This window comes from Staurois parvus, unplaced genomic scaffold (assembly GCF_062004578.1).
Source record: "Staurois parvus isolate SC_StPar_1 unplaced genomic scaffold, SC_StPar_1.0 ptg000186l, whole genome shotgun sequence".
Lineage (NCBI taxonomy): Eukaryota > Metazoa > Chordata > Amphibia > Anura > Ranidae > Staurois > Staurois parvus.
In genome coordinates this window covers 999,353-1,026,940 of record NW_028317982.1, presented here as the reverse complement: position 1 = coordinate 1,026,940, position 27,588 = coordinate 999,353, and the positions used below count along the sequence as shown (strand labels likewise).

At 42.8% G+C, this 27,588-nt stretch overlaps 1 protein-coding gene across 2 annotated transcripts in view; it reads right to left on the bottom strand.

Annotated features, from left to right (window-relative positions):
* EVC2 (EvC ciliary complex subunit 2) overlaps nt 1–27,588 on the bottom strand; it is a 212,080-nt gene that overhangs the window by 5,960 nt on the left and 178,532 nt on the right. The window contains exons 20-22 of one of the 2 annotated variants that reach the window (XM_089677396.1): nt 20,878–21,074; nt 19,661–19,751; nt 12,029–12,130 (exon numbers count right to left, since the gene is read on the bottom strand). In XM_089677396.1, the coding sequence (XP_089533522.1) occupies nt 12,065–12,130; nt 19,661–19,751; nt 20,878–21,074 (354 nt within the window). In that variant the 3' untranslated portion in view covers nt 12,029–12,064. The remainder of the gene's footprint in view (nt 1–12,028; nt 12,131–19,660; nt 19,752–20,877; nt 21,075–27,588) is intronic. The other variant, XM_089677395.1, reaches the window with a different exon arrangement.

The window sequence follows — 27,588 nt, the reverse complement described above, 5'->3', positions numbered from 1 at the left end:
GTTCTGGAGTTTCACTTTAACTTTAGATCTTAGGTTGGCCATGCATTGTGCAATTTTCTTTCCTTCTACCATGGGTTGAAGAAAAGAAAATAGTTGGATTCCCCCTTCAACACAGTTCCTCCTACTGTGCTATCATATACTGACAGCTGCAGGTTTCCCCACCGTCAGAATACAATGATCACAGTTTTAATTATCTTTACCTTTCAGAGTAATCTTGCGTTGTTTCAGAGGACGGTGTAAGACGTGCAAAGCTATGGCTGTATGGGGATAGCAGCTATAAACAAACCTCCTTTTTGAAAATTTCTCCACCCATATGAACCTTGGGAATTTTTTATACAGCTTGATAAGAGCAGCAAAGGCCCACTGCACACAGCAATCATGGCATGAACAAAATCCTGGAGCTACCTCTACTACTCCATTACATGAAGCAGCATCCAATTCACAAGTGTTAATGGATACTGTAGACGAGTCATGTGACAGCGAGGCACAAACTCAGATATGTAATGGAATACATGCACACCATCAAATTATCTGTCTCCACACATTACCGCTCTTCTCTCTGCTATATTTCATGCCACAGGGATTAGAAATTGATCTGGGGATTGCCTGTCCATGATCCATAATCCTCAGAAAAGTTTTTTCTTTTTTAAAAGGGAGAAAAAAAACCTTTGAAGTATCTATGTACTTAGTCATTGCTTTCCTTTTAACCTTAGTTTTCTAGTCACTGGGGTTTAATTATTTCATAAGCGCTGGAAATCTGTAAACAATTTAATTACACTGGAATATACTCAAGACCATACTCAGATATAGCCACTATAAGGAGACCTTGTCTTAGATATAGTTTCATAATCACTTTATGACTGATTACATTGCAATATTGCTGAGTGTTCTTTGCTGCTTTTTATGAGTAGGTGCTGCTTACTTTGAACATATTGGTGTTAATTTAAAACCCAACCATGGGAAAATTTAAAATTCTCCCTTGCAGTGGGACTGCTCATTTAGTTCTAGGGGGCATAAAAAAGATTTACTCACCAAATCCTCACGGTCCCTGCAGCATCTTCTCTCCCATACTCTGGCGGTCTAAGGTCCTAGCATCATCAAGACCAATACATGGTCCATAGCTCTGCATTGGATGTGATGATACTGAAGGACAATCCACTGCTGGAGTATGGGGGTGCCGTCTACAGGGGGAGCAGAGGATCATAACTCTTCCCTAGACTAAACAAGCAGTTTACCCTTACTTAAGAAATCAATTGTTCTCTATGGTGCCTGTTCACACTTGATCACATGAACAGGCACCACAGAGAACAATTGATTTTTTTAAGTTTGAGCGCATTTGAAGCTTCGAGCTTCAAGGTACAAATTGCTCAAGTGTGAATGCAGCCTTACAGTGCAGGTGAAGCCCCACAGCAAGGAAGAACTTTCACATTTCCCGAATTTGGGCTTTGCTTGTCTTGATTTTATTATTGTTCACCAGGACTGGGAGTACCTTATTTTTTTCCTACACAACATATCTTTGGAATGAAAATAAAAATATCTTTGGCCTTCGTTGTGAAAAATACCTACTTACTGGAAAATTTCACTATTGAATGTTAATGTATTAAACCTATTTTTGCTATGTGTTGGTTTGTAATCATGTGTGTACAAGGGGGTGGCATTTTTTATAATTTTATCTCACTGCTAAATATAAACTATAGACTCAAAAAGCTCAATTCACAACACTTTAGCATATGGATACTAATAGTTATTTCAGCCATGTAACTGCATTTTGATTGAGCTAAATCCTCTTTTTTGAAAATAAGGATCATGTGATTTAGGCTCAGAATATGCATGTTTATTACATTTCTGGCAGGTAAAAATGTTTTTTTAACTCAAAATAATAATGTGATTTGGTATTACTGAGTCAGATGCAGTGGTGTAAAGCATGCTGCCACTGGACTCCGAGAGTGGAGACATACTCTCTGGAGTGATGAATCACGCTTTTCTGACTGGTAATCTGATGGACGTGTCTGGGTTTTGCTGTTGGCAGGAGCACGGTACTTGCCTGACTGCATTGTGACAAGTGTATGGTTTGGTGGAGAGGGGATTATGGTATGGGGTTGTTTTTCAGGGGTTGGGCTTGGCTCCTTAGTTCCAGTGAAGGGAACTCTTAACCCCTTGGCGCCGACGCCTCCTGGCCCTTTAAGGGTTTCAGAAGCCAGGGTGGGGTTTTACGGTCATGTGACTGCCGTGATTCGCGTCACGGTGGTCACATGATCGGGAAAAGTCCCAATCTAAAGAGGAGATCGGGACCTTTCCGTGAGTACCGGACATGTGTGCTGGGAGCGCAATCTCAGCACATATGTTTTTTTTTAATTGCACAAATGTGCAGCCGCTCAGCATCTAGGCCCCGATGCCGGGAGGCCGCACATTTCTGTGTGGCCGACGTGAAGAGGTTAAGTCTTATGGTGTCAGCATACCAAGGCATTCTGGACAATTTCATGCTCCCAACTTTGTGGGAATAGTTTGGGGAAGCCCCTTCCAGTTCCAACATGACTGCGCACCAGTGCACAAAGCAAGGTCCATAAAGACATGGATGAGCGAGTTTGGGGTGGAGGAACTTAAGAGTCCTGACCTCAACCCAAGAAAACACATTTGGGATGAATTAGAGCGGAGGCTGTGAGCCAGGCATTCTCATCTGACATCAGTGCCTGCCCTCACAAATGCGCTTCTGGAAGAATGGTCAAACATTCCCATAAACACCCTCCTATACCTTGTGGACGGGCTACTCAGAAGAGTTGAAGCTGTTATAGTTGCAAAGGGTGGGCCAACTCAATCCCTACGGACTAAGACTGCAATGCCATTACAGTTTGTGTGTGTTAAGGCAGGCGTCCCAATACTTTTGGCAATATAGTGTGTATATATATATATATATATATATATATATATATATATATATATATATATATATTTGTGCACACGTTATACAGATATATTAGGAATATGTAAATAATTGATACTAACAGTAATGAGCTTTAAAAGAAGCCCTCAGTAACCCCTCAATAGCTGCAGGCACTGTGGAGCCATTCACCACTCAATATTCACAGCAGAAGTGTCAGGAAACAAATAATGCTAATGCTCATTCTCATGCAGCTAATGCTCATGCACATGTGCCAGCACACAGATGAGCTCAGGCCAGTAATCAGCATGTACTGAGATGTCCGGGCAGCTGTGTGTACCAGTACACATTGGCACACACACCCATGCGCACCAGCGCACACAATATCCGAGGAATGGTGCCAAGTTGTCTTCTTAACCGCCTCCCGCCCGCCATATAGTAATATGACGGACGCAAGGCAGTTCTCTCATTCTGGGAGGACGTCATATGACGTCCTCCCATTCTCACCGCGCATACCTGCCTCCGGGAGCGCGCAGCGCGGCAATTGCCGGTGCGCTGTGTCCCTCGGACACAGCGGATCACCGATCTACAGAAAGAGCCAAAGATGTCGGCTCGGTCATGTGATCAGCTGTGTCCAATTACAGCTGATCACATGTAAACAGGGAAATGCCGGTTATCGGCATTTCTCTCCTCATGAGCTGTCACGCTGACAGCTCGTGAGGAGAGCCGGTAATCGGCATTCCTCGGAGGGGACATTTACACTGATCATCAGAGCACTGATGATCAGTGTAGCCCCAGCAGCGCCACCTGTCAGTGTCCATCAGTGCCAGCTCTGTGCACATCAGTGCCACCTGCCAGTGCCACATTTCAGTGCCCATCAGTTCCACATCAATGCCACATATCAGTGCCCATTTGAGCTGCCTTTCAGTGTCACCCATCAGTGCCAGTGCCACCTATCAATGCCAGTCAGTTCCACCTATCAGTGCTGCCAATCAGTGTCACCTATCAGTGCTGCCAATCAGTGCCACCTATCAGTGCCAGTCAGTGCCGCTTATCAGTGCCAGTCAGTGCTGCCTATCAGTGTGCATCAGTGCTGCCTATCAGTGCCCGTCAGTGCTGCCTATCAGTGCCGCCTAACAGTGCCACCTAACAGTGCCAGTCGGTGCCGCCTATCAGTGCCCATCAGTGATACCTGTCAATGCCCATCAGTGCCACCTACCAGTGCCTCATCAGTGCTACCTATCAGTGTCCATCAATGCAGCCCATCAGTGCCCATCATTGCCCATCAGTGCAGCCTCATTAGCGCACATCAGTGAAGGAGAAAAATCACTTATTTACAAAATTTTATAACAAAAACTAAGAAAAAATGTTTTTTTTTTCAAAATTTTCAGTGGTTGTTGGTTTGTTTAAGAAAAAATAAAAAACCCAGAGGTGATTAAATACCACCAAAATAAAGCTCTGTCACAAAAAAAATGATAAAAATTTCATATGGGTACAGTGTTGCATGACCGCACAATTTTCATTCCAAGTGCAACAGCGCTGAAAGCTGCAAATTGGCCTGGGCAGGAAGGGGGTATAAGTGCCCTGTAGGCAAGCGGTTAAAGAAGGCTTTGGTGTGTGCTAATCACTGGATGTTCTTCAGCTTCCCCAAGACCTGTGTTTCTGCTCTTGCTGACTGATCTCCCATTGCTGACCAGGCTTGCTTCTGACCTTTCTCTGTGGATTCTGGATGGATACTGACCTCGACTTGCCTCCTGATGTTCCCTGGTACTGACCCCGGCCTGCTACCTGACTACGATTTCTTTTGCCTTACCGTGTATGACCCTGGCTTGACTAGGTCTCTGACCCTGGCCTTGACCTGCTACCAAGTTACCAGCACAGATGCTTCTTTGAGCCTTGTACCTCTGTCAATACACTCAGCAGTGCCCGGACCACACTCTGTGCTCGGACCAGAGTCACAAGGGAAACCCTCTCGTCAGCTCAGTCTCCAACCAAGGTGCATGACAATCAGTGCTGAAGTTGTTCAAGTAATTATCTCTCAGTAGCTCAGCTCATCACCTACTATTTCATTGGAAATGAAGAAACATGCTGGTATTGAGGTGGTATATACATGGAGCTTGGTATTGATGAACTATACATGTATAGGTCGCATACAGAGGGAGGATGAAGATGAGAAGGAGTTAGTTTGCAGGATAAGGAAGGTAAAGTTTTAATATACATGTCACATAGAGAAAGTATGGAGATGAGGGGTGTGTGAAAGGGTTGAAAATATTACTGTGAATCTGCTGCTGCCTACAATCCCTTCATTCATTTAAACTTAATTGTTAAATTCTCCTTCTAAGCATTTCCATTTTTTATCACTGTAATTAGTTATCACAGCCATCACAATGAACAGAGCCACCTTGATTAGCTCTGTACATTGTGACTGTGATCTGAGCTTTCCAACAATGACGAAATCCATTCAGAAATGCAATGGCTGCCATTTGTGTTTTCTGAAAGGCTGATAAATAGCATTCCAAAAATACATGTCCCCCTTTCTACCACTTTAAGACTTATGATAGTAGTGAAATGATAAAGGATGGGAAATCAGGAAAGAGAAGGAATGAAGTAAGCGGACATGCTAACTGAATATAAGAGGGGCTTGATGTAAGTATATCCAATGCATATGTAACAAGTAATTTTAAATAGTTAAATGAATGCATTGACTTTAATGATTTCCTTGAGATATACCTATAAAATAGATTAGTTTGGTGTAAATAATTGTTTTCTGTGGTAGAGGAACATCCAGAGCTTATAATTTATTCAGGGAGAGTCGTCCCGTCAGGAGAATACAGCGATTACTGCTAGCAGCTATAATAGCTGCTAGCAAGAATCGCAATTAAAATCTGACAGGTTGGTTGCACCCCAGTTCAGGGGCGGACTGAAAACTCATGGGGCCCCCTGGCAATAGGGGATCATGGGGCCCGTGTCCATGCCCACACTCAAAAAAAGCCTATAAAAAGGTACCAGGGGCATCTCATGGGGCCCCGTTCTGACCCCGGGCCGTCGGGCAGTGCCCGAGTTCTCGAATGGTCAGTCCGCCCATGCTCCAGTTGATCGATCAATAAATTTGGGTACATTCAGTCTAAACATGGTACAATCTCAGCCAGTCCCTGCTGAATCGAGCGAGATTCGAACCTTCTATGGCCAGTTTAACAATCCATTCAATGTAATCTAATCAGACCTTTACACTTCATAGTTGATGGGAGATGTAAAGGAGATTTGATTAGCATATGACAAAGGTCTTACATTTCCTGGGATGGTATCTATTTAGATATAGTAAAATTAGTTATAGTAGAACGTGGTTGAAAAGTTGGGGGGGGGGGCAAAAGCAGAGGGAGTTTGGGAGGGTGCTGAAAAGCACACAGAACAGATAGGAAGTCGCAGACAGTGAAGGCAGGCACAGACCGGGGAGGAATATACTTCACTAGTAAATTAAGAGGAAGTGCGAAACCCTGTGTATAAATCACTCTTAAGCATTTATATGCTTCCCAAAGTCCTGGTAGACGTCTAATATCCTTATAAACTACTTTAGGGAGTGCTTTGTCCTGTGTATGATAATATAGGTGTTCACAATATTAATGACAGTCATTATCCAAGAGGCAAGGCCATACATAAAGCAAATGTGGTAACCATTATTCAAACCATCAATATAGCAGTATGCCATGAAAAATTGAGCTTGGCACAGAAATAAAAAATGGTGTGCAGTTAAAAGCTCCCAGACAAAGAATTTCATTACAAGTACATTTGGCTGAGCTGGGAACTTATTAAATCTTTTAATAGCGAATTCTGCTGTGAACCTGACATGAATGAACTAGAGGAAAATGCTAATAAGAGAAAAGTATGAAAAAACAGTAGAAATCAAGGACAAACAAATATTTTCAATCTAGAAAATGTAAAGCTAAAACACGTTTACAGCTTGAAATCAGACATAATGGGGAGTTTAGAGGGCTCTTATACTTGGGAAATAATGGCATTAGAATAGATTCCGCTACTCAGGGGAGGTCATGGCTCCTGACCCCTCTAGAGCTGCTTGGTTGCCTCCATATTTGCTGAGAGCTAGCACAGTGCTAGATTTAGATGGAGGAAGGTGCACCTGTGAATAGTACATAGGCAGGTTATTTTGAATCAATATATACATAGATTTATCTTATTTGTGGTACAATGAACAAAGCCTGAACTTGATTCTGAATGATCTACAGCAGACTAGGAAATACAGCATATATAAAGTATAAGTGTCTGCAAATCTTGAGTCACTAGTGTATGTTATGATCCACCAAACAACTGGCAATTCGTTTTAATTGTTATATAGGTTAAGACAGCTGATGGCTTACCCACTGACAAAGATTAGTAAGGGAAATGCTTCACTTAAACTAAAAAAGTGCAATGAACAGGAATCCATGCTAAGAAATTTAAAGAAAACTTATCATGGTCAGTGACTCAGAGATAGTGAACCAGACACAGCCAGCCAGCCAAGAATGGCAGCACCTTTATATCTTTCACGACTAATTTTTCCCCTTATTTCTTTTTTGCCAATAGATTTTTATTGATTTTAAGCAACAAAACATACAGGTTATTCCACCATTCGCAGGCTTACAATGAGAGTTGTTATCTTGTATAACAGGGGAAAATAAGAACAGAAAGAGAAAAAAAGAAAAACACACACACAATACAGTTGGAGTATTGGTCAACTAGTCATCAATAATATGGTACAAATGGTCATATAAGGAAAGATAAGATAGGCCAAGATGGAAGTGAGTAACGTGGAGAGGCTAGGATCACCCTTTCGTCCAGGTGATCCAGGGTTCCCAACCAGATTCAAAGGCCGAGATCTGGCCTGACCATAATGCTAAGGCACATTAATAAGAATAATAGAGTTTAACAAGCGCAAGGACTTCAGATGCATTAGGTGGAAGATATGAGGAAATGCTTTATGGCTACATCTGGGGCCATGGAGCGCAGGAAAGTGAGTCTCTTGTACGCAGAGTATGTCAGCCTGACAGTGGAGGCTTCCTTCTACATCGATGATCTTTTTGCAGGGTGATTCAGGCCTCTGACATTAAGTGAGACTAAAGAACCAGCAAACACAAATGCTCCTGCGCTTGGGGATGGACTCGATGCAGGCTACAACCACATTAAGAATGTCCTGGAACATGCACACCTTGCTGCCCTCAAATGGACCGGGGGAATCCAAATATACTGAATGGGGAAAGAACAAAGAGAGGGCGCACAGGCCTAGTGCATTAGCATAAAAAATGTTTAATAAAAAATAATAAAGTAGGTGTTGTACTCACAAACAACAATATAGTCAAGGCACATCATAAAAGAACAGCTGGGTCAACATCGCGCTGAGTAACAGCCCGCAATAGGGAGTTTAGACATCCAAAAGTCTGACGCATTTCGAGGACTTGCCTCTTCCTCAGAGCCAAGACTTGCCTCTTCCTCTGAGGAAGAAGCAAGTTCTCGAAACGCGTCAGGCATTTGGATGTCTAAACTCCCTATTGCGGACTGTTACTCAGCGCGGTGTTGACCCAGCTGTTCTTTTATGATGTGCCTTGACTATATTGTCGTTTGTGAGTACAACACCTACTTTATTATTTTTTATTAAACATTTGTTATGGTAATGCACTAGGCCTGTGCGCCCTCTCTTTGTTCTTTCCCCATTAAGTGAGACTACCTTGAATGCCATTTGAGGAAAGCAAATGAGTGAAAAGGCAAAGGCATAGCTTAAGGCTGAATGAAAGGCATTCCTCAGTGAGGTAAAGAACAGTAGTGATCTCGAGCAGGTGATGGGGGAGGAGACTGGTGTCAGTAAGAAAGGGTGGTAAGCACTTGGGTATAGAAAAGCACATCAGTAAGCACTTGAAATCAGCTTCATCATGTTTTTGCTATGTAGCAACAATTGCAAGGGGTGTGGAGTATAGAAGCTGAAACTTTGAAAAAAAAATCATAATGGAACTGGGGAAGTAAAAAAGGTTGAAGAACTGAACTGTGTACAGAAAACTGTCGAACTCTGCGGGGGAAAAGAGAATAGAGACATCTAAGACCCAGCTGGGGAGTAGTAGGGTAGAAGACCCCTGAAGTGCAATTAGGACTCATTTTGACCTTGGTGGTGGTGAGATATCCTGCGTGATACAACCTGCCAATCAGATGTGATCGGATGGAGGCCAGCAAGCCCCGTGGCATGAGGATTTTCTTCTGGAATAATGTCCCATCTTCTAAGTAGTTGGAGGCCACTTGCTAGGTATGTGACAGGAAAAGATTCCCAGTTGCGGGTGATGATCAGGGAGCACGGGTAGCACCAATGGTGCGTGATCTTAAGGTTCCGAAGAGCTTTAGTGACTGTCACTAGGTTCCTACGCCTCTGTAGGGTGTATCGTGATAGGTCAAGAAGAAGTTGTAGCTTGGGAAATTTCTCCGGTAAATTCTCAGAGTGGCGGAAAGAATGCATGACCTTTTCCTTGGCCTGGAAGAAGTGCACCCTGAGCAACAAATCCCTCGGGATAGACTGGGGTAGATGGGCTGGTTTTGGAATTCTGTGGATCATGTCTATAGTGAGGTCGTCTGTTGTCAGGGAAGGAGCTGCAGATTTGAATAGATCTTGTACATAACAAACCAATTGGGCTTGCTAGACAGATTCAGGGATCCCACATATCTTTATGTTATTTCTTCAAATATGCCATTTTCATCTTAAGTCACTGAATATCCTCTTCGTGAGAACTGTGGGCATCAACAAGAGAGTTGAAAGAAGCGGCGTATTCTCCCATTGTGTCCTCAATCTGCCCCACCCTGTCGCCTACCTCGAGGAGTTCCCCTTTAAAGCTGGATGCAGGAGAGAATGTCGGTTTGTAGGGGGAGTCCGATACCGGCTGACCTGTAGTGGGGAAGTTTGCTATGGGGTCAGGGCGATCCAGAGGAGAGGGGGGGGGGGTATTTTGGACATCTTTCTATATCTTTTCTCATCTTTATAAAGTTACATTACCTTGCTATGCAGGTCTTTTGACAGTTCTTCTCTGAACTCATGGCTCAGTATCTAGTCTGCTCAGTGCATCCATGTAAGAGCTAACAAATTCATTGACTATTTATACACTGACACTAATTGCGATTTATAAAGCCACATATGTGGGAAATGAATCTTTAATTGCCATTTTAACCTGTGTGTCACCTTGTGTGTCTGTACAAAGGCCAAACATTCCAGGGTATGTAAACTTTTGATCAGGGCCACTTGGGTGATTTCTGTTATCATTATGATTTAAAAAAGGAGCCAAAACAAGTATGTGATGATAAATGGCTTTATATGATCACTATCCTTAAATAAAAGACAGTTTTTGGGCATGGTCAGTCATATTTTCAATATAAACGCCAATATTTCACGATTTCTGCCGGGGTATGCACATTTTTGAGCACAACTGTACATGCACGGTAATTAGTAGAGCACTGTATATGAGGAGGTAAGCGCATGGCCATGGCTGGAAGTGCCTGAAAAAGGAGGCTGAGGTGGACCAATCTCACAAATAGAGGGAGCCTACCAGAGCAAGGTAAAAGGTAAGGCTACATTCCCACCAGCAAATTAGGCTACTGCAAATTGTAGAAGCAGGAATCTTCTGATACCTGCCATGGCTCTGAATGGCTAGGTGTGGTTGCCAGCCTTGTTCACTATGACAGTCTGCAGCTATTTATGGCTCTTTACACAGCTAGTGATCACTGCAGGTTGTGTGGACAGCTGCAAATCCCTGCAACCACCAGTGGCCTATCATAATGGTTGGGGATGGAGGTCAGACCTAGCTGCTCAGATGCTCATCAGGAATAAAAAAAATTACCTGCTACTACAATTCTCATGGACTTAAATCGCTGTTGTAAATGTAGCCTAGGTACTACACCTTCCTCTGCCCCATATGTGTCAAACACACGGACCCTAAGCAGAATGTGGCCTGCCAAGCCATTTCATGTGGTCCTTGCACCTGCATAGGTGACACCCCCCTCTTCTCTAATCCCCACCTTGTCTCAGCAGTCAGCAGCAGAGAGCAGGACAGAACTTCTCTGCCAGATCCTGCAATTCTCTCTGAAAGGCTTGTCTCTGTCCCCCCTCTCAGCAATCGGCAGCAGAGAAGAGGACACAACTCCTCTTATAGGTCCACGGCACCCCCTTGTCTCCACCTTCCCTGGTCTCAGCATTCAGCAGACTCCGAAAGCAGACTCTAGCCCTCCTCTGGTCGTCCTCCAGACCATGCACTTTGTGGCAGAACCATGTTCTGTCTGAGCAGTCTCCAATAATGTTTCTTGTGGACGATACCAGCGGTGTGCAACCCTCCTTTTCAGACTTGCATCATCTGTTACAGGAGTGGACTCCCTGCTGACCTGCACCTGCCCTTCACAACTTAAGTCCTAAGTTATTACTAAAACCAGTAATAATCAAATGTAGAGACAATGATTTAGTATGATACAGAGTAGATACATTTATAAAGTCTTACAGATACAACTGACCCTTTGAGGGCAACCATAATGCTGATGCGGCACGCAATGAAATTGAGTTTGACACTCCTGCTCTACCCCTAGGCAAAACAAGCATTTAACCCTTGCACTGTAGGTGGGGATGAGAGGGCTACAAGGGTTTTTTGTTTTCTTGTGCCCAGAGTTAAATGCACAGAATGACTGTTGACAGAATTAGTGTCTAATTTGTTTGGTAGTGATGCTTTTATCTCTACAATGGCAATGCTATAAGCAAGCAATGTCACCACATTTGCCCATATATTCCAAGATGCATAAATACTGACAAAACTCGGACCGTTGCAAGTACATATACAGATAACAATTCTTGTCATGTGGAGAAATCAATTTTTCTTTAGAAATTGCTGGCGAGTTTTTACAATGCACGGTGTTTACTTCAGATCTCCAATGTTGTTGTCAGAAACACAGAGACTGCTTGCAGGCAAAATCTTTCATTGACAAGGAAAATAGCCTGCTATTACCTGGCATCTGCAGTTAGTAAAAAGCCTGCAAATTATTACAGCAAAGTGGAGATATATCATTATAAAACCATACAACACGTGAAGCACCACCACAGCTCGTGATACACAGCTGGTGACAACAATCCACTGTATCCCTACTCACCTTCTTTTCTTTCTTGGGGGAAATGTGTTTTTCTCCTCATCTAGGATGACCAGACTTTCCCTGATCTGCTTCTCCATAGCCATCCACAGATCCTGATGTTTTCTGCAGTATACAGAGAAGTAACATTAGCAAGTAGAAGAATGTAATGGTTCAATTTCACACCCAACTAGCTGCTTCATTTTTCTTTACAACATGGATCTAATTTTCAATGATTCGGCAAAACTAACAACTAAAAGAGATTATACCATAGTTTACTGATTAATATAAATACATGCAGACTCAGTTTTATACAAATGGTGATTAAAACTATACATATCAATATAAACATCTGTATACCTCAATAAAAACCATTGGATTTAACTTCAGCAAAAACTGGATTTTTTCTACGTATTTACCTGTAAAATCTATTTCTTGGAGTACATCACAGGGCAGAACAGGCTATTCATGACTATGTGGGTTATATGCCACCCATAGGTGAATGGACACTGGCCAACCAATCAGAGAGGAGATCCTCCCCTATATAACCCCTCCTACACAGGACATACTTCAGTTTTGGACTAAGCAATGAAATTTCAGAAAGGAGGGATGGGACCTCTGTATCCCATGGTGTACTCCAAGAAATAGATTTCACAGGTAAGTATGTAGAAAAAATCCAGTTTTTTTTATCATACATCACAGGACACAGAGCAGGCTATTCATGACTGGGAATGTCCTAAAGCAGTAAAAAAAATTTGAGGGGAGGGGCGACACTATGATAGCCACCGACAATAATCCCCCAGGACCTACTCAGCCATCCATAAAACACTGCGGCCAAAGGCAGAATCCTCTGCGGCTCTGACATCCACTTGGTAGAACCTTGTGAATGTGTGAACCGAAGACCATGTAGCAGTCTTGCAAACCTGAGCCACTGACACCTGATGGCGGATTGCCCAAGATGCCCCCACACTCCTGATAGAGTGTGCCTTCACCCGAAAGGGTGAGACCTTACCTTTCAGATCATAGGCTTGAATGATAAATCCAATTTGAAATTATCGCCTTGGATGCAGCCTGCCTCTTCCTAGGCCCCTCTGGCAGCAAGAACAGAGCATCTGACCTCCTGACCTGTGCTGTCACCTTCAAGAAGATCCTTACAGTGTGTACCACATCCAAGATATGCAGAGATCATTCTCTTGCTGACTGAGGCCTATGAAAGAATGAAGGCAGAATGATGTCCTGATTGAGATGAAAACTAGAAACCACCTTTGGTAAAACAAAGTCGACTGAGGTCGCAACACCAGCTTATTGTGATGCAAAACCATATATGGTTCTCTGCAAGTAATAGCTGCCAGCTCCGACACCTTTCTTGCAGAAGTGATTGACACTAGAAACAAAAAAAACGAGTCAACAGGACCAGTGGAATCTCTCTAATAGGCTCAAACGGTGTTTTTTGCAAAACCTCCAAACGAAGTTCAGATCCCAAGGACACAAAGCAACCTGACAGGAGGAGCAATACGCATCACTTCCTGCAAAAAAGTGCAAACCAAAGAGTGAGACACAATGGCCTCTGGAAAAAAACAGCTAATGCTGAAACCTGGAACTTAATGGTACCAACAGCCAATTTCTTCTCCAACCCTGTTTGCAGAAACGACAGAGTCCTACTAATTACATACTTTCGCGGGTGCCATTTCCGGACCTCACATCAGTAAATTTAAGACATCCAAGTTCTGTAATAAAATGTTCCTAGAGACTACCTTTCTAGCACCCAACATGATGGGGATGACATAATCCGATGCTCCCCTATCCTTTAGGATCTGGGTTTCAATAGCCATGCTGTCAAATTTAGCGACTGTAAAGCTGGGTGCAATAGACTTCTCCCGAATCCTGCAGAAGAGATGTGGCAGCAGCTAAATCAGAGAAAAGGCATACATCAGTGAAAACTGGTTCCAAGGAATCACTAAGGCATCTACCCCTGCTCTGGACACAAACAGACCGACCTTGCTGTAGAACATAGATGCCAATAGATCTACATCTGGGCAACCCCATCGCTGGCAGATTCCCTTGAAAACCTCAGGATGCAAAGCCCATTCCCCTGGAATCAACCACCAACGACAGATGATCCTCCTGCCAATTTTCCACCCCCAGAATGAACACCGCTGACAAACTTGGAACATAAGTTTCTGCCCAGGTCAGAATGTAATTCACCTCCTTCTGAGCCCCTTGACTCCTGGTACCGCTCTGGTGGTTGATGTATGCCAATACTGTGGCATTTTCGGACTGAATCCTTACAGGCCAACCAAGAAGCCTGGATGTCCAATCCCTCAGAGCCAGCCTCACTGACTGAAGTTCCAGGACATTGATGGGTAGAACCCTTTCCCGTGGAAGCAACGTTCCATGAACAGTAGCCACCTCCAGGAAAGCCACTCAATCTGAGAGGCTAGCATCGATTACCAATTTCCACACCACTGACCGAAAGGATCTCCCTCTCTCCAAATTGTGAGTCATCAACCACCAATTCAGACTTCGAAGTACCTCTGGACATGGAGACATAGTAATTCTGGGCCAGAACCTTCTTGTTCCAAACAGTCAGGATGTTCCTTTGCAGCAGTCTGGAGTGGAATTGGGCATAGAAAATAGCCACGAACAAGGACACCATCTTCCCCAGCAACCTCATACAAAGGCGAACTGAAGGATACCTCTTGGCTTTTAAACTACAAACCTCGTTCCTCAACATTGACCAAGAGGAAGAAAGACCTTTGCCTGTCTAGGATCATCACCTAATATTCCAGGCTCTGTACTGGCTCCAGGGCTGACTTTTTGAAGTTTTTCAAGCACCCAGCCCAACTGTTCCAGGATCTGCATCGTAAGGACCACATCCTGCTCCAAACCTGGCAGGTCTGGCACCTCTGATCAATAGATTGTCTAGATAACCTATGACTGATACCACCCATCCCCCCCTAAGTTTTGAGCAGCCCCAACACCGGAGCAAGAATTTTTCTGCAAACTCTGGGAGCCATGGCCAGCCCAAATGCTAGTGCTATGAACTGAAAATGCTGAGCCCCTACTGCAAACCACAGAAATCTTTGGTGAGGAATGAATATCGGAACATGTAGGTATGCGTCCTTGATGCCTATGGATGCTAAAAAATCTCCTTCCTGTAATAAGGCCACTAATGACCGAACCGATTCCATGAGAAAAGACTGGACATTTGGAAACGAATTTATCCCCTTGAGGTCCAAAATGGGCCTTGCATCCCCATTTGGCTTGAATAACACCCCTGAAACCTTTTATCTGCTGGAACCTCTGTGATCACCCCCTGAGACAATAGGCGATTGTGTGCCTGTAACAAAGCTCTTCTCTGTTCTGGATTCATTGGTACATTTAAGTTTAAAAATCTGGGAAGGGGGAAGACCCGAAATTCTAGTCTGTACCCCAGAGAAATTGTGGAAATTACCCACTTCTCTTGGATTAGAGCCCTCCAGGCAGCAATAAAATTCAAAAACCTTCCTCACCACCCGAACAAGTGGGGGCGCCCCTTTATAAGGAGGCGGACTTTTGATCTGCCTTGGATGACTTTTGTACCCAAGGCCTACTCGGTTTTGATTCTGAGTTCAACCCCTGAAGGTTGGAACCTGTGTGCAGCGAAACCACTGCCTGGTAGATGAGGGGTCAGCAACCGAAGCCCCTGACACCTTAAAAAAAGGGCGCTTGGATCTCCTTTTAAAGGGTAGAAGAGAATGCTTTCCCCCTGAAATTCTTTGGATATATTTGTCCAAGTCTTCCCCAAACAGCCGCTCTCCATGAAAGGGAAAACCTGCCAATAATTTTTTGCAAGCAGTTCTGACGACCAAACTCTTTAGCCAAAAAAAGTGCGCATTTGTACTGATAAGAGGGCCAAGTGAGAAATTTGCTGAACTGGATCCTTAAGAGCATCAACCGCAAAACATAAAGCATGTGGAACAACCTTCAAATCCTCGTCCGAGTATTCCCCCTGCGCTGATGGTCTTCCAAGCAGTCTTTTGACATGGTCATAAAGACTCTGGCAATTGCCAATAGCTGCCACTGCTGGCTTTGTGGCAGAACCTGCCAGGGAGAAGGAGGCCTTAAGGAGAGACTCTAGTTTTTTATCTGCTGGATCCTTGAATACCTGGACATTATCCACAGGACATGTTAAAGGCTTATTCAGGGATGAAACATCTGCATCCACTACAGGCATACCCCATTTCTTAAACTTCTCTTTCATGGGGTATAAAAAAAGAAAACCTCTTTGGTGAAACAAAAACCCTGTCTGAGTGATCCCAGTTAGCATACATAGGTTGCTCCACAAGAGGATACACTGGAAAGACCTGAGTACTCTGTGGAGGCTTCAAAGAGCCCAGAGAAGAATATGTAACCTCAGAGGTTTCTAGACTAATAACCTCTGAGATTGGGAGGAAGAGACTGCCTGCTTCTCCTCAGGCTGTGACCCCTCAGACAGAGGCTCTAATGCATGACCTTCCTCCAGTTCTTCCTCATTCTCAAGTTCCACCCATTCCTGCTCCAGGATTAGTGGTTCTAGTGACGGGGACCTCTCCCACTTCTTAGTTCCCTGAGAAACTGATGCAATCATCCCTGCGATCTTATCCTCTAAACCCACTAAGGCTGAAGCAAGATCATCATTGGTTACATATGCCGAGGCAGATGCCCCAGTAGTAGCTACAATGCCAGATAAATGCAGTGACTGTGGCCTCTCAGGAGAGGATATTACAGCAGACATTCGGCTAGGTTCCTCAGGACCTGGCAGCAGGACATTAGTGCCCTTCCCGCTGTGCCTCCCCCACTCCGTTTCTGGAAGACATTACTTCAGATATCGTAAAAACCTGTGCACCTCCAATAGTAAACACAAGCCACAAGATACAGCTATGCAAGTAGTGTGCTGAAGAAAACACCAATGCAATTTGCTGACCTTACGGTCCACCAAAGGTGGCTCCAGAATGACTGGCCAGCATTTCTTGCTCCTCTGGGGAGTACTCATGTGCCCCACTGAATAGACTGCTCTGTGTCCTGGCCACAGGAATCCACCAGCGGCAACAGCCCACATGTGCAGTAAAGGTAGTTCACATCCATGCTCCTAGTCTGTGTTTGGACAGTGAAGAAGCAGTTCACAGAACTTTTTACACTGCTCTCGCTCTTTCTTCCTGCCAGCATGTCCCATGTCCAATTCTTTATACTTTTTTTTTTTTTAGAATTGTATTTTTAATTTTTATTTTTTTTTACATTTTTTTAACTGCCCTGTTGGGGGGACTTTGGTGTAACATCAGGTGTCTAAAAACACCCCTGATGTCTCACATTTGAGACGGAGAATGGGACTGAGGACATAGATTTATCAGTCCCTTTCTCTGCAACCTCAGCTGCACTGCACAGTGAATGAATGGGAAGCACCCTAAGGCTTCTTATTCATTCACAAACTGAAGCAAAGTCTGTTCATTCATTATGTTAATTCTGTAAAGGAAGGGGTCCTCAAATATGACATTCTGAAACAATCCCCATGTCCCAGTTGCTGCTGGAGAGGAGGAGAGTCATCAGTACTACGGGGGAAGGGGGACACACAGGGAGGCCCAAAAACAGGAGGAAGATCCAGGAATCAATCCCCCTGTAGCACAGCTGGAAGGAGGAAGAAGCTGGATGTGCTGCAGGGGGATCTCCAAGAGTCATAAATGTCAGCAATAAGGCCGTACTGCTCGGCAGGTGCCCAGGTCCCCCTTTGAAACTGATGGGGCCCGGTACAGGAGGACCGGCTGTGCTGCCTTATCAGCAGTCTGAGTACTGCTGCAAATCATGGGAATCATAAGAGGCTAATGGTAAGTAAAATACACTTTGTATTTCTAACGAGCCCCATAACTGCAAGTGTACATTCTAAAGTAATTTAACAGAGGTTATTGCAGAAGAAACACAAGTCCTAATAAACTACGCATGGCATATATTGCTTGGTGATAGTGCACACCCGACACACTGCCACTGTGCAGGGAGCGATACAGCAAATCTGCATAGGTGATCACCAGAGGGAGAGAAAAGTAAACATGACATAGAGACAGAGAGCTGCCTACTACCTCTGGTGAGTGTCTCATCAGTGGAAACTGGCAGGTTACTTCCTCCCTTCTCTCCTCTGATCAGCTAGGCAAAGGGAGGAGGCAGTTTCTCCCAATTCAGACTCTGGCAAGCGTCTGTATAGAGGTACAGAGGTATTCCAGCCCAGGATGATTGGACTACATTCCACAGTTCTTCTCTATTTCTTGGTTTTGCCTCAGAAACTGCATTTTTGATGTCACCCCACAAGTTTTCTACTGGATTAAGATCCGGGGATTGGGCTGGCCACTCCATAACGTCAATCTTGTTGGTCTGGAACCAAGATGTTGCACGTTTACTGGTGTGTTTGGGGTCGTTGTCTTGTTGGAACACCCATTTAAAGGGCATTTCCTCTTCAGCATAAGGCAGCATGACCTCTTCAAGTATTCTGATGTATTCAAACTGATCCATGATCCCTGGTATGCGATAAATAGGCCCAACACCGTAGTATGAGAAACATCCCCATATCATGATGCTTGTGCAACCATGCTTCACTGTATTCACAGTGTACTGTGGCTTGAATTCAGTGTTTGGGGGTCATCTGACAAACTGTCTCCGGCCACTAGACCCAAAAAGAACAATCTTACTTTCATCAGTCCACAAAATGTTGCGCCATTTCTCTTTAGGCCAGTCAATGTGCTCTTAAGCAAATTGTAACCTCTTCAGCACATCTTTTTTTCAACAGTGGGACTTTGCGGGGGCTTCTTACAGATAGCTTGGCTTCACATAGGCGTCTTCTAATTGTAACAGTACTCACAGGGAACTTTACACCTTCTTTGATCTTCCTGGAGCTGATTGTTGGCTGAGTCCTTGCCATTTTAGCTATTCTTCTATCCATTGGAATGGTAGTTTTTCACTTTCTTCCACGTCTTTCAGGTTTTGGTTGCCATTTTAAAGCATTTGCGATCATTTTAGCTGAGCAGCCTATTATTTTCTGCACTTCTTTATATATTTTCCCCTCTCCAATCAACTTTTTAATCAAGGTACGCTGTTCTTCTGAACAATGTCTGGAACGACCCATTTTCCTCAGAATTTCAGAGAGAAATGCACTGTAACCAACATGTACAACATTTGCTGCCTTCCTTCCTTAAATAAGGGCAATAATTGCCACCTGTTTTTCAAAGAATGAATGACCTCACTAATAGAACTCCACACTGCTATTATTTTGAACATGCCCCTTTCAATTAGTGATTCAATTACACAGAATCAGCAGCATGCATGTCATGACTGTTGGGTCTGTTGGATTTCTATTACTCTACTACACCTGCTAGTAAATTATTTGCCATGTAGAAATATCATTTCTACCAAAACCAGTGATTGATCAGGTTAGTGATATCTGACTGCTATTATTTTGAACACAACTGTACATATCTGTGCCTGATTAGACTAGGCAGAGATCTAAGACAATGATTGTGAGATCCTGGGGGAAAACGTTTTTTTTTTTTTAAACGGATGAATGTAACGTCATATGCCGCATGTACTAAATGAGCCACGTGCTGTCAGACGCTCCATCATGTGCATGCCCAGTACAAAAATACTGTGAGAACTTGCCAAATCTCGTGAGATCTTGCAGAGGTACAAGATATCCCTAAAGGCACCAAAGCCATTACCATCCCGCGGGGCATCAATGCAGCCATGTTTGCTTTTAGGAAAGACACAAGAAAGGTAAGTAAATAAAAACACACACAAAAAAAAAAATAAAACCCCACAATTTTGGATGATTTCCCATCAGCATACAGGCATGCATGATGATGTGAAATATGGTAAGATGGGGAAAGGTTCATTTTAAATAGGTTCAATGCACATATACTCTTATGGGAAGATTTTTATTAAAATGAATGGTCTAGAGCAGTATTTGTCAACCTTTTTTCAATGAAAGAAAATTGTGCACAATTTCGAGCCACCCCATTCTAAAACGTAATAAAAAAAAAAAAACAACTAAACTAATAGTTTTACATATCACAGCAGCATCCACACACATTAGACACCCAACATTAGAGGTGGTTTATTTCTACAATGCAAATATACCATTGCACACTGGATCTGAACAGTAATCCAGCATTTCTCCCTCCCATAGCTAGTGCAGTGCTAAAGGAGAAGGGCAGGGGAGGGGTAAACCTTGGGGACTGTGCTGGCCAGCCACTGGCATCCTAACTGATGGCGTGCTTCTTATTAACTGGTGACGTCATCAGGTGTTAGGACGCCAGTGGCTGGCCTGCACGATGCCCAAGGTTGTAGTGCTGGACGATCCAAATATGTGGCTTTAACAAAAAAGGCAGGCTGGATCCACCTGCCTGCATTTTGACAATTTTTGGCCAATTTGGGGCAATTTTTAGGTATTTTTTCACAGCACCACTGAAGAGCCCGGACAGCACCTCAGCTCAAGAAGCCTGGACTAGAGATGTACCCAAAACAGAGAAATTGACACTTGAAATTTTTATCGGCTGACATGGGCAATGCTGTTCTTTCAGTTTTCTTCCATCAGCCCATCATATCATGGAGCTTTCTTATTTGTGTGAACACAGCTCATGTAGAGAGCAGGTAATGCACTTCAGTAACATTCAGTAATCCCAGATGAATCCTTCACTGTTAAAAGGGTAATTCAAAGTTAATGTCCAGAGGAAAAAGCGGGCGAACAATTATCGTTTCTCGTTAGGAATCCTGTGGAGTGTTGACATTGTGTTATCAGCCCAAGGATAGATTTTTTTTCACCCCTGAAACAATACAATGCAATTGGATTTTGCTAGCAGAAACTGACAGGCGCTTACCTCTTCCTCCAGCTGTCAGCTCCATCCTCAATGCTGCCAGTTTCTAGAACTCGGTCTGAATATTTATGGCCCAGTGAATGGAGCAGGGAAGAGATTTCACTCTCCGAACTTGCAGGAAGCAATAGGCTGAGCACTCTCTGCAACATGCCCTCTGGTACCAGGGATCGTTTAGTCAGATAAGCTGCCAATCGGGTGCCCTGGAGGGAATTAATGGCATGTCAGGCACTCACTGTCAGACAAAATTAATCGTCACTTATTTAAGTATTAGGAAAATAAATAACTGGGTGAAGTCTTCCCAGGCATTAGTTCAGAACTGTGCAATAGAACACCAGTAAGAGCTATTCTAGTCTAATAAGGTCATACAAGAAGTCAATTGTTATGCTTGTCAAAGAAGTACTAAAGTGGATGTAAACCCAAAATCTATTTTGCAGAAGGTCTGGCATCATGTCTTACAGTATACAGTTGCCCTAAAGTGGCTGTAAACCCTTACAGACACCCAATCAAGTGACTGGCCACAGATTAAACAAATCTTCATACGTAAGTTGTACCTGTTTTTTTTCAGTCTTATATTTTCTACATCCATTTAAAGTGCTGAACTTCTAAAGCGTTGTCTGAGCTTTCAAAAGACAGGGGGAGGGGAGCTGAAGTTACACTAAAGAGCTCAGAGCTGAGGCCCTGAGGTCAATCGCAGGCTGTGTGCTGGAGCTCCCCCGTGACCTTTTTTCCCTTGGTGTCAGAAAAACTTGTCAGAAGTGACTCATGCAGATAGGAATAGGAACAGGGCAGCAGAAATGACACAAGTACACACTACAGAGGGATATGCTTTGCTCATATTTCATACCAGAGGTGTACAACCACTTTAAGCAAATATTATTTCCTTAAACCTGTTGCAAAGTTTCTCACCTGGAGATTCTGATCAGAACAACGCTTTCTGACAATGCTGCCTCACAAGTAGATGCATAATTAATAGCCTCATTACCTGCTGATTTCGCTACTTCAGTTGGCTGTTGGACTGTTTAGCAGGTCTATCAGCTAGAAATCCCAACAGCCTACTTCAAGCCCAAGGCAAATTTGAAAATGACTAGTTACATGCTCATTTAGCCTAGGGGAGAGGACAAGCACTTAAAGTTACCCGATTCTCTGCTTCCCTGGCAGATGGCGCTCCCCCAGGCTACACCTGTGGACTGTCCCTAAGGTTCATCACGTCCGATGCAGGGCCTTTGATCCTACTTCGGTCTTGATGACTTTAGGACCTTAGACTGTTGGAACGTTGAGCAGAAAAGCTGCCAGGACTGGTCTAGCAGCGAGGAGGAGTGTAGGAATGATTAAGTATATCTTCTCTAACAAATCCCCTAGACCTAAATGAGCAATCAACCCTTGCAGTGCAGGCAAAGACCCAGTGCAAGGGAAAATCTTTAAGTTTCCTGGAGTTGGGCTTTAACCGCTTCCCGACCGCCCTATAGCAGAATTAGTGCTACAGGGTGGCAGGGCTGCGCAAAATCACAAATATATATATATATACATGATTTAGCATTTCTGGGTAGGGGGTGTGTGCACGCCACCATTGGCAGCTACAGATGCTGATCACCGGGTCCCAACCAGAGATTCCCACCGGCACCCAACGATCGCCAACAACACAGTCTCTCCTGCCAGCAGTAATATGCTGCTGTGTAGAGAAATACACAGCAACATGTTTCCCTAGTAAAACACACAAAGCACACAGTTAACCCTTTCATAGCCCCAGATGTTAATCTCTTCCTGCCCAGTGCCATTATTGCAGCGTCAGTGCTTTTTATTAGCACTCATCACTGTATTAGTGTCATTGAGATGTCAGTGGCAGTTAGTAAGTTCCCATAAAAAAATGTGAATACAAGTGAGCACTAAGAAACCAATAAAAGCAGATGGCACAAAAAATGATGAACCTCTTCATCCAAAAATAAATAAATGAGCAAGAAAGTGCAGCGCTAGATACTATACATCATAAACGTCCATGTGATGTTGAAAATTAAATGAATAGAAATAATCATAAAATAAATACACAAAAAAATTAGTGATAAATAATCAAATGAATAAACAGTCCCAAGTGAGATATCCTGTGAAATATGGCAATGTGTTGTTGTAAACCAGCGAACATGAAGTGAAGTGACATCCATGTTAATCCTCCACCACTATGCACTCACCAGAGATATCAATGAATAAAACCTTGAAACAAACAATCTCTCTAGGGAATGTATGGCCCCTCCGCTATGGAAGAACCCTGCGATCTTGCAATATGGGATCCTAGAAAAGGTGCTCACAATACAGAGCCCAGAAACAGTGGTATATAGTGTAGTATTTATTGAAATAATAAGACATACAAATCCACGTGGAAGTAAAAACACAGCACCGGCACTTACAAAGATGGCCGTTGGACCATCAACATGGACGCTGCGGCGTGATGTCAGCACGTAAGCTCCTCTCTGATGCATTTTTGCACATGCACGTTATCAAAGGGACCCACTTCCTACTGACACCATCATACTCAACCCCTTAAATAGCCTGCAGGCGTGTGAAAATTGACTGAAAAGTCTTATTAGGACACCATCTTCTCAGAGTGTTACCAGTGATAACGAAATTAAGAAATAACCGAGAAGGTCTCTGGACACAAACTTTTTGTAAAATTTAAAAAAAAAAAAAAATACGTATAAAAATCAATAATATTGTGACATATTTAAAAAATTATGATGAAAAATATAAAAATGAACATGAGAACCAAGCTATTTAACAAAGCTTATTGTACAAAGATTACAGTAAAAACAATAGAATTACATAACTGCCATACAAATATATTAAAAACATAAAGATGGGCTACTGGGATGATGAAAGGTCGATTATCCTTTATTTATGCTTCCCTTTCCGATCCACTTACTAAGCTATCCTATATGATTCAGTGGGAATCAGCTCTCTAGATCTGGACATTTGGCGGACTATGGCCAATGCTCTAAAAATTCAATTAAAACTCTTATCGAATCTAATTATAAAACACTTCTTCGCTGGTACTTCGCTCCTACACGCCTTGCTAAAATGTACCCATCTGTGTCACCTAGTTGCTTTCGACACTGCGGACAAGAGGGCACTATGCTCCTCATATGGTGGGAATGTCCTGTGTTTCATAGATTTTGGATGCGAATATTTAACTTAATTTATTTGGTAACAGGAATTAATATTCATAGATCACCGGAAGTAGCCTTATTTCATCTGTTGCCCGCTGATATTCCCAAGAAATCAGTTACATTAATTCTTTATCTTTTGTTGGCGGCACAAATTACTATAGATAGATGTTGGAGACAGTCAACAATTCCGCTGGACTTGGTCAAACAGAAACTTAATTGGATTATGATAAAATGATAAACTTACTAGTATCGTTAACAATAATACTTCTAAATTTGAGTTTACATGGGAACCATGGATTAGGTATATCTCTATTATTTAATGGACCTATGGCTGGCCCTCTTCTGTTCTCTTTTCTTTCCTTCTTTCTTCTCCACTTTTTTTTCCCTTTCTTTACCCGATATATTCTTTATCCTCTTTCTGTTTATTTTTTTCGGTCTCCTTATTTTTGTTAATTGGTTATATGAAACTGCCCATGCCTACTGATCGATGGAATATTTGCTATCCTACTGGGGTTGTGTTTTATTGTTTACTACATCATTGGTTGATGTATTCTTATGTGCCTATATATTCCATGAATCTGTTTGTTTGCCACAACTCACCATGTAGGTGGGCTATGTTTTCTATTTTTCTGTATACTACTTTTTACAGATTCTCAATAAAAATATTGAAATATAAAAAAATAAATATACCAACATATGTGTTTACAAATGGGTCAAGGCTATATAGCCACATGTTCAACAAATACATGTGAATCCCCTTATTATGACTCAAAGATTACAATGAAAAAAAACAATAAAACAGTTAATATCGATATCGACAATAAGTCCTTTGGGGGGCAAAGTCTACATCTCGTGAATCCGCTTTGTTTCAAGCCTAGATACTGCCCTACATGTATTATTTCCATTCCAATGAGGGCGAACGAAATCTATCCCCACAAACGTAATACCAAAGTGGTCTCTATGATGACAATCCCTAAAATGTTTAGAAACAGAGTGCTCCTTAAAATCCCTCTTGATATTGTAGAGATGTTCCCTGAGACGACCTCTAAGCCTCCTAGTGGTTCTTCCTATGTACTGCTTCTTGCAAGGACATTCCAAAAGGTACACAACGTATCTACTGTTACAAGTGCTCAAAGAGTCTATTGTATAATTTTTCCCAGTAGAGTGAGACATAAAAGAATCAAGTTTCCTTCTCCTAGTATCATCGCAGTGGCAGATCATACATTTATTACAAGGAAAAAAACCTTTCATAGGGAAAAAAGATGTGATCTCATTAGGTGGATCTACTATATTGGAAGATAATTTATTTCTCAAAGAGGGTGCCTTACGGAAAATGACTTCCGGGTTATCAGGTAAAAAACATGCTAAAACTGGATCATTCCTCAAAACACCCTAATTATTCTTAAAAATTTTAACTACATCTCTATGTTGAATAGAATAATTGATAATGAAGGGACATACTTTATCAAAACTCTTCCTACTGTTAGAGGCCAACAGAGGTGATCTATCCACATCGGCTACCTCCCTGATAACCATCTCCAATGTAGATTTATTGTACCCTCTTTCAAGGAATCTGTTTTTAAGACCTCCGCTTGAGAACAATAATCCTCTAAGATGTCACAGTTTCTATGTATTCTGAGAAACTGACGTTTAGGTATATGTTTAAGCCACAGAGAATGATGACCACTATCTGTAGGAATATGACTATTCCTATCAGTAGACTTAAAAAAAGATTTTGTAAAAGTCTTTGTTCTGTCGTTTACTAGAGTGAGATCTAAAAAAAATGACCTCCTCATGGCTATATACAGTTGCAAGAAAAAGATTGTGAACCCCTTGGGATTACGTGGAGTTTTGCATGAATTGGGCATAAAATGTGCTCTGAACGTCATCTAAGTCACAACAATAGAAGAACACAGTCTGCTGAACATAATACTACACAAACATTAGATGTTGCCATGGTTTAATTGCACATAACATGTAAACATTCACAGTGCAGGGAGGAAAAAGTATGTGAGGCCCTAGCTTAATGACTTCTCCCAGAGCTAATTGGAGCCAGGAGTGAGCCAACCTTGACTCCAATCAGTGTGATGATATTGGATGTGTTGCTGACAGCTGTCCTGCCCTTAAAAAACACACACCTGTTTTGGGTTTACTGGTTTCAAGAAGCACTGTCTGATGTGAACCATGCCTCGCAGAAAAGAGCTCTCAGAAGACCTACGATCAAGAATTGTTGACTTGCATGAAGCTGGAAAGGGTTACAAAAGTATCTCCAAAAGCCTTGATGTTCATGTGTCCATGGTAAGACAGACTGTCTACAAATGGAGAAAGTTTAGCACTGTTGCTACTCTCCCTAGGCGTGGTCGTCCTGTAAAAATGACTGCAAGAGCACAGCGCAGAATGCTGCATGAAGTAAAGAAGAATCCCAGAGTGTCAGCTAAAGACCTACAGAAATCTCTGGCACATGCTAACATTTTTGTTGACACATCTACAATAAGGAAAACATTAAACAAGAATGGAGTACATGGGAGGACACCACGGAGGAAGCCATTGCTGTCCAAAAAGAATATTGGGGCACGTTTGAAGTTTGCAAAAGAGCACCTGGATGTTCCACAGCACTACTGGCAAAATATACTGTGGACAGATGAAACCAAGATTGAGTTGTTTGGGAAGAACACACAACACTATGTGTGGAGAAAAAAAGGCACAGCACACCAACATCAAAACCTCATCCCCACTGTAAAACATGGCGGAGGGAGCATCATGGTTTGGGGCTGCTTTGCTGCCTCAGGGCCTGGACGGATTGTTGTCATTGATGGGAAAATGAATTCCAGAGTTTATCAAGACATTTTGCAGGAAAACGTACGACCAGTTGCTCCGCAGAGGATGGGTGATGCAAAAGGACAATGATTCAAAGCATACAAGTAATTCAACAAAACAATGGCTGCAACAGCACAGAATACGCCTTCTGGAGCAGCCCAGTCAGAGTCCTGACCTCAACCCGATTGAAATGCTGTGGCATGACCTTAAGAGAGCGATTTACACCAGACATCCCAAGAATATTGCTACACTGAAACAGTTTTGTGAAGAGTAGTGGTCCAAAATTACTCCAGATCCTTGTGCAGGTCTGATCTGCAACTACAGGAAACGTTTGGTTGAGGTTATTGCTGCCAAAGGAGGGTCAACCAGTTATTAAGTCCAAAGGTTCACATACTTTTTCCTCCCTGCACTGTGAATGTTTACATGTTATGTGCAATTAAACCATGGCAACATCTAATGTTTGTGTAGTATTATGTTCAGCAGACTGTGTTCTTCTATTGTTGTGACTTAGATGGCGTTCAGAGCACATTTTATGCCCAATTCATGCAAAACTCCACGTAATCCCAAGGGGTTCACATACTTTTTCTTGCAACTGTACATAGGACAACTGAATGTTTATATAAATATTATTTAGAGTGACAAATAAAGTATTTAAGGATTCCTCATTACCTTGCCAAGGGAGGAAGACATCATCAATGTACCGACGATAAAAACGTAATTCAGGCCAATCTCTCGAATAGAT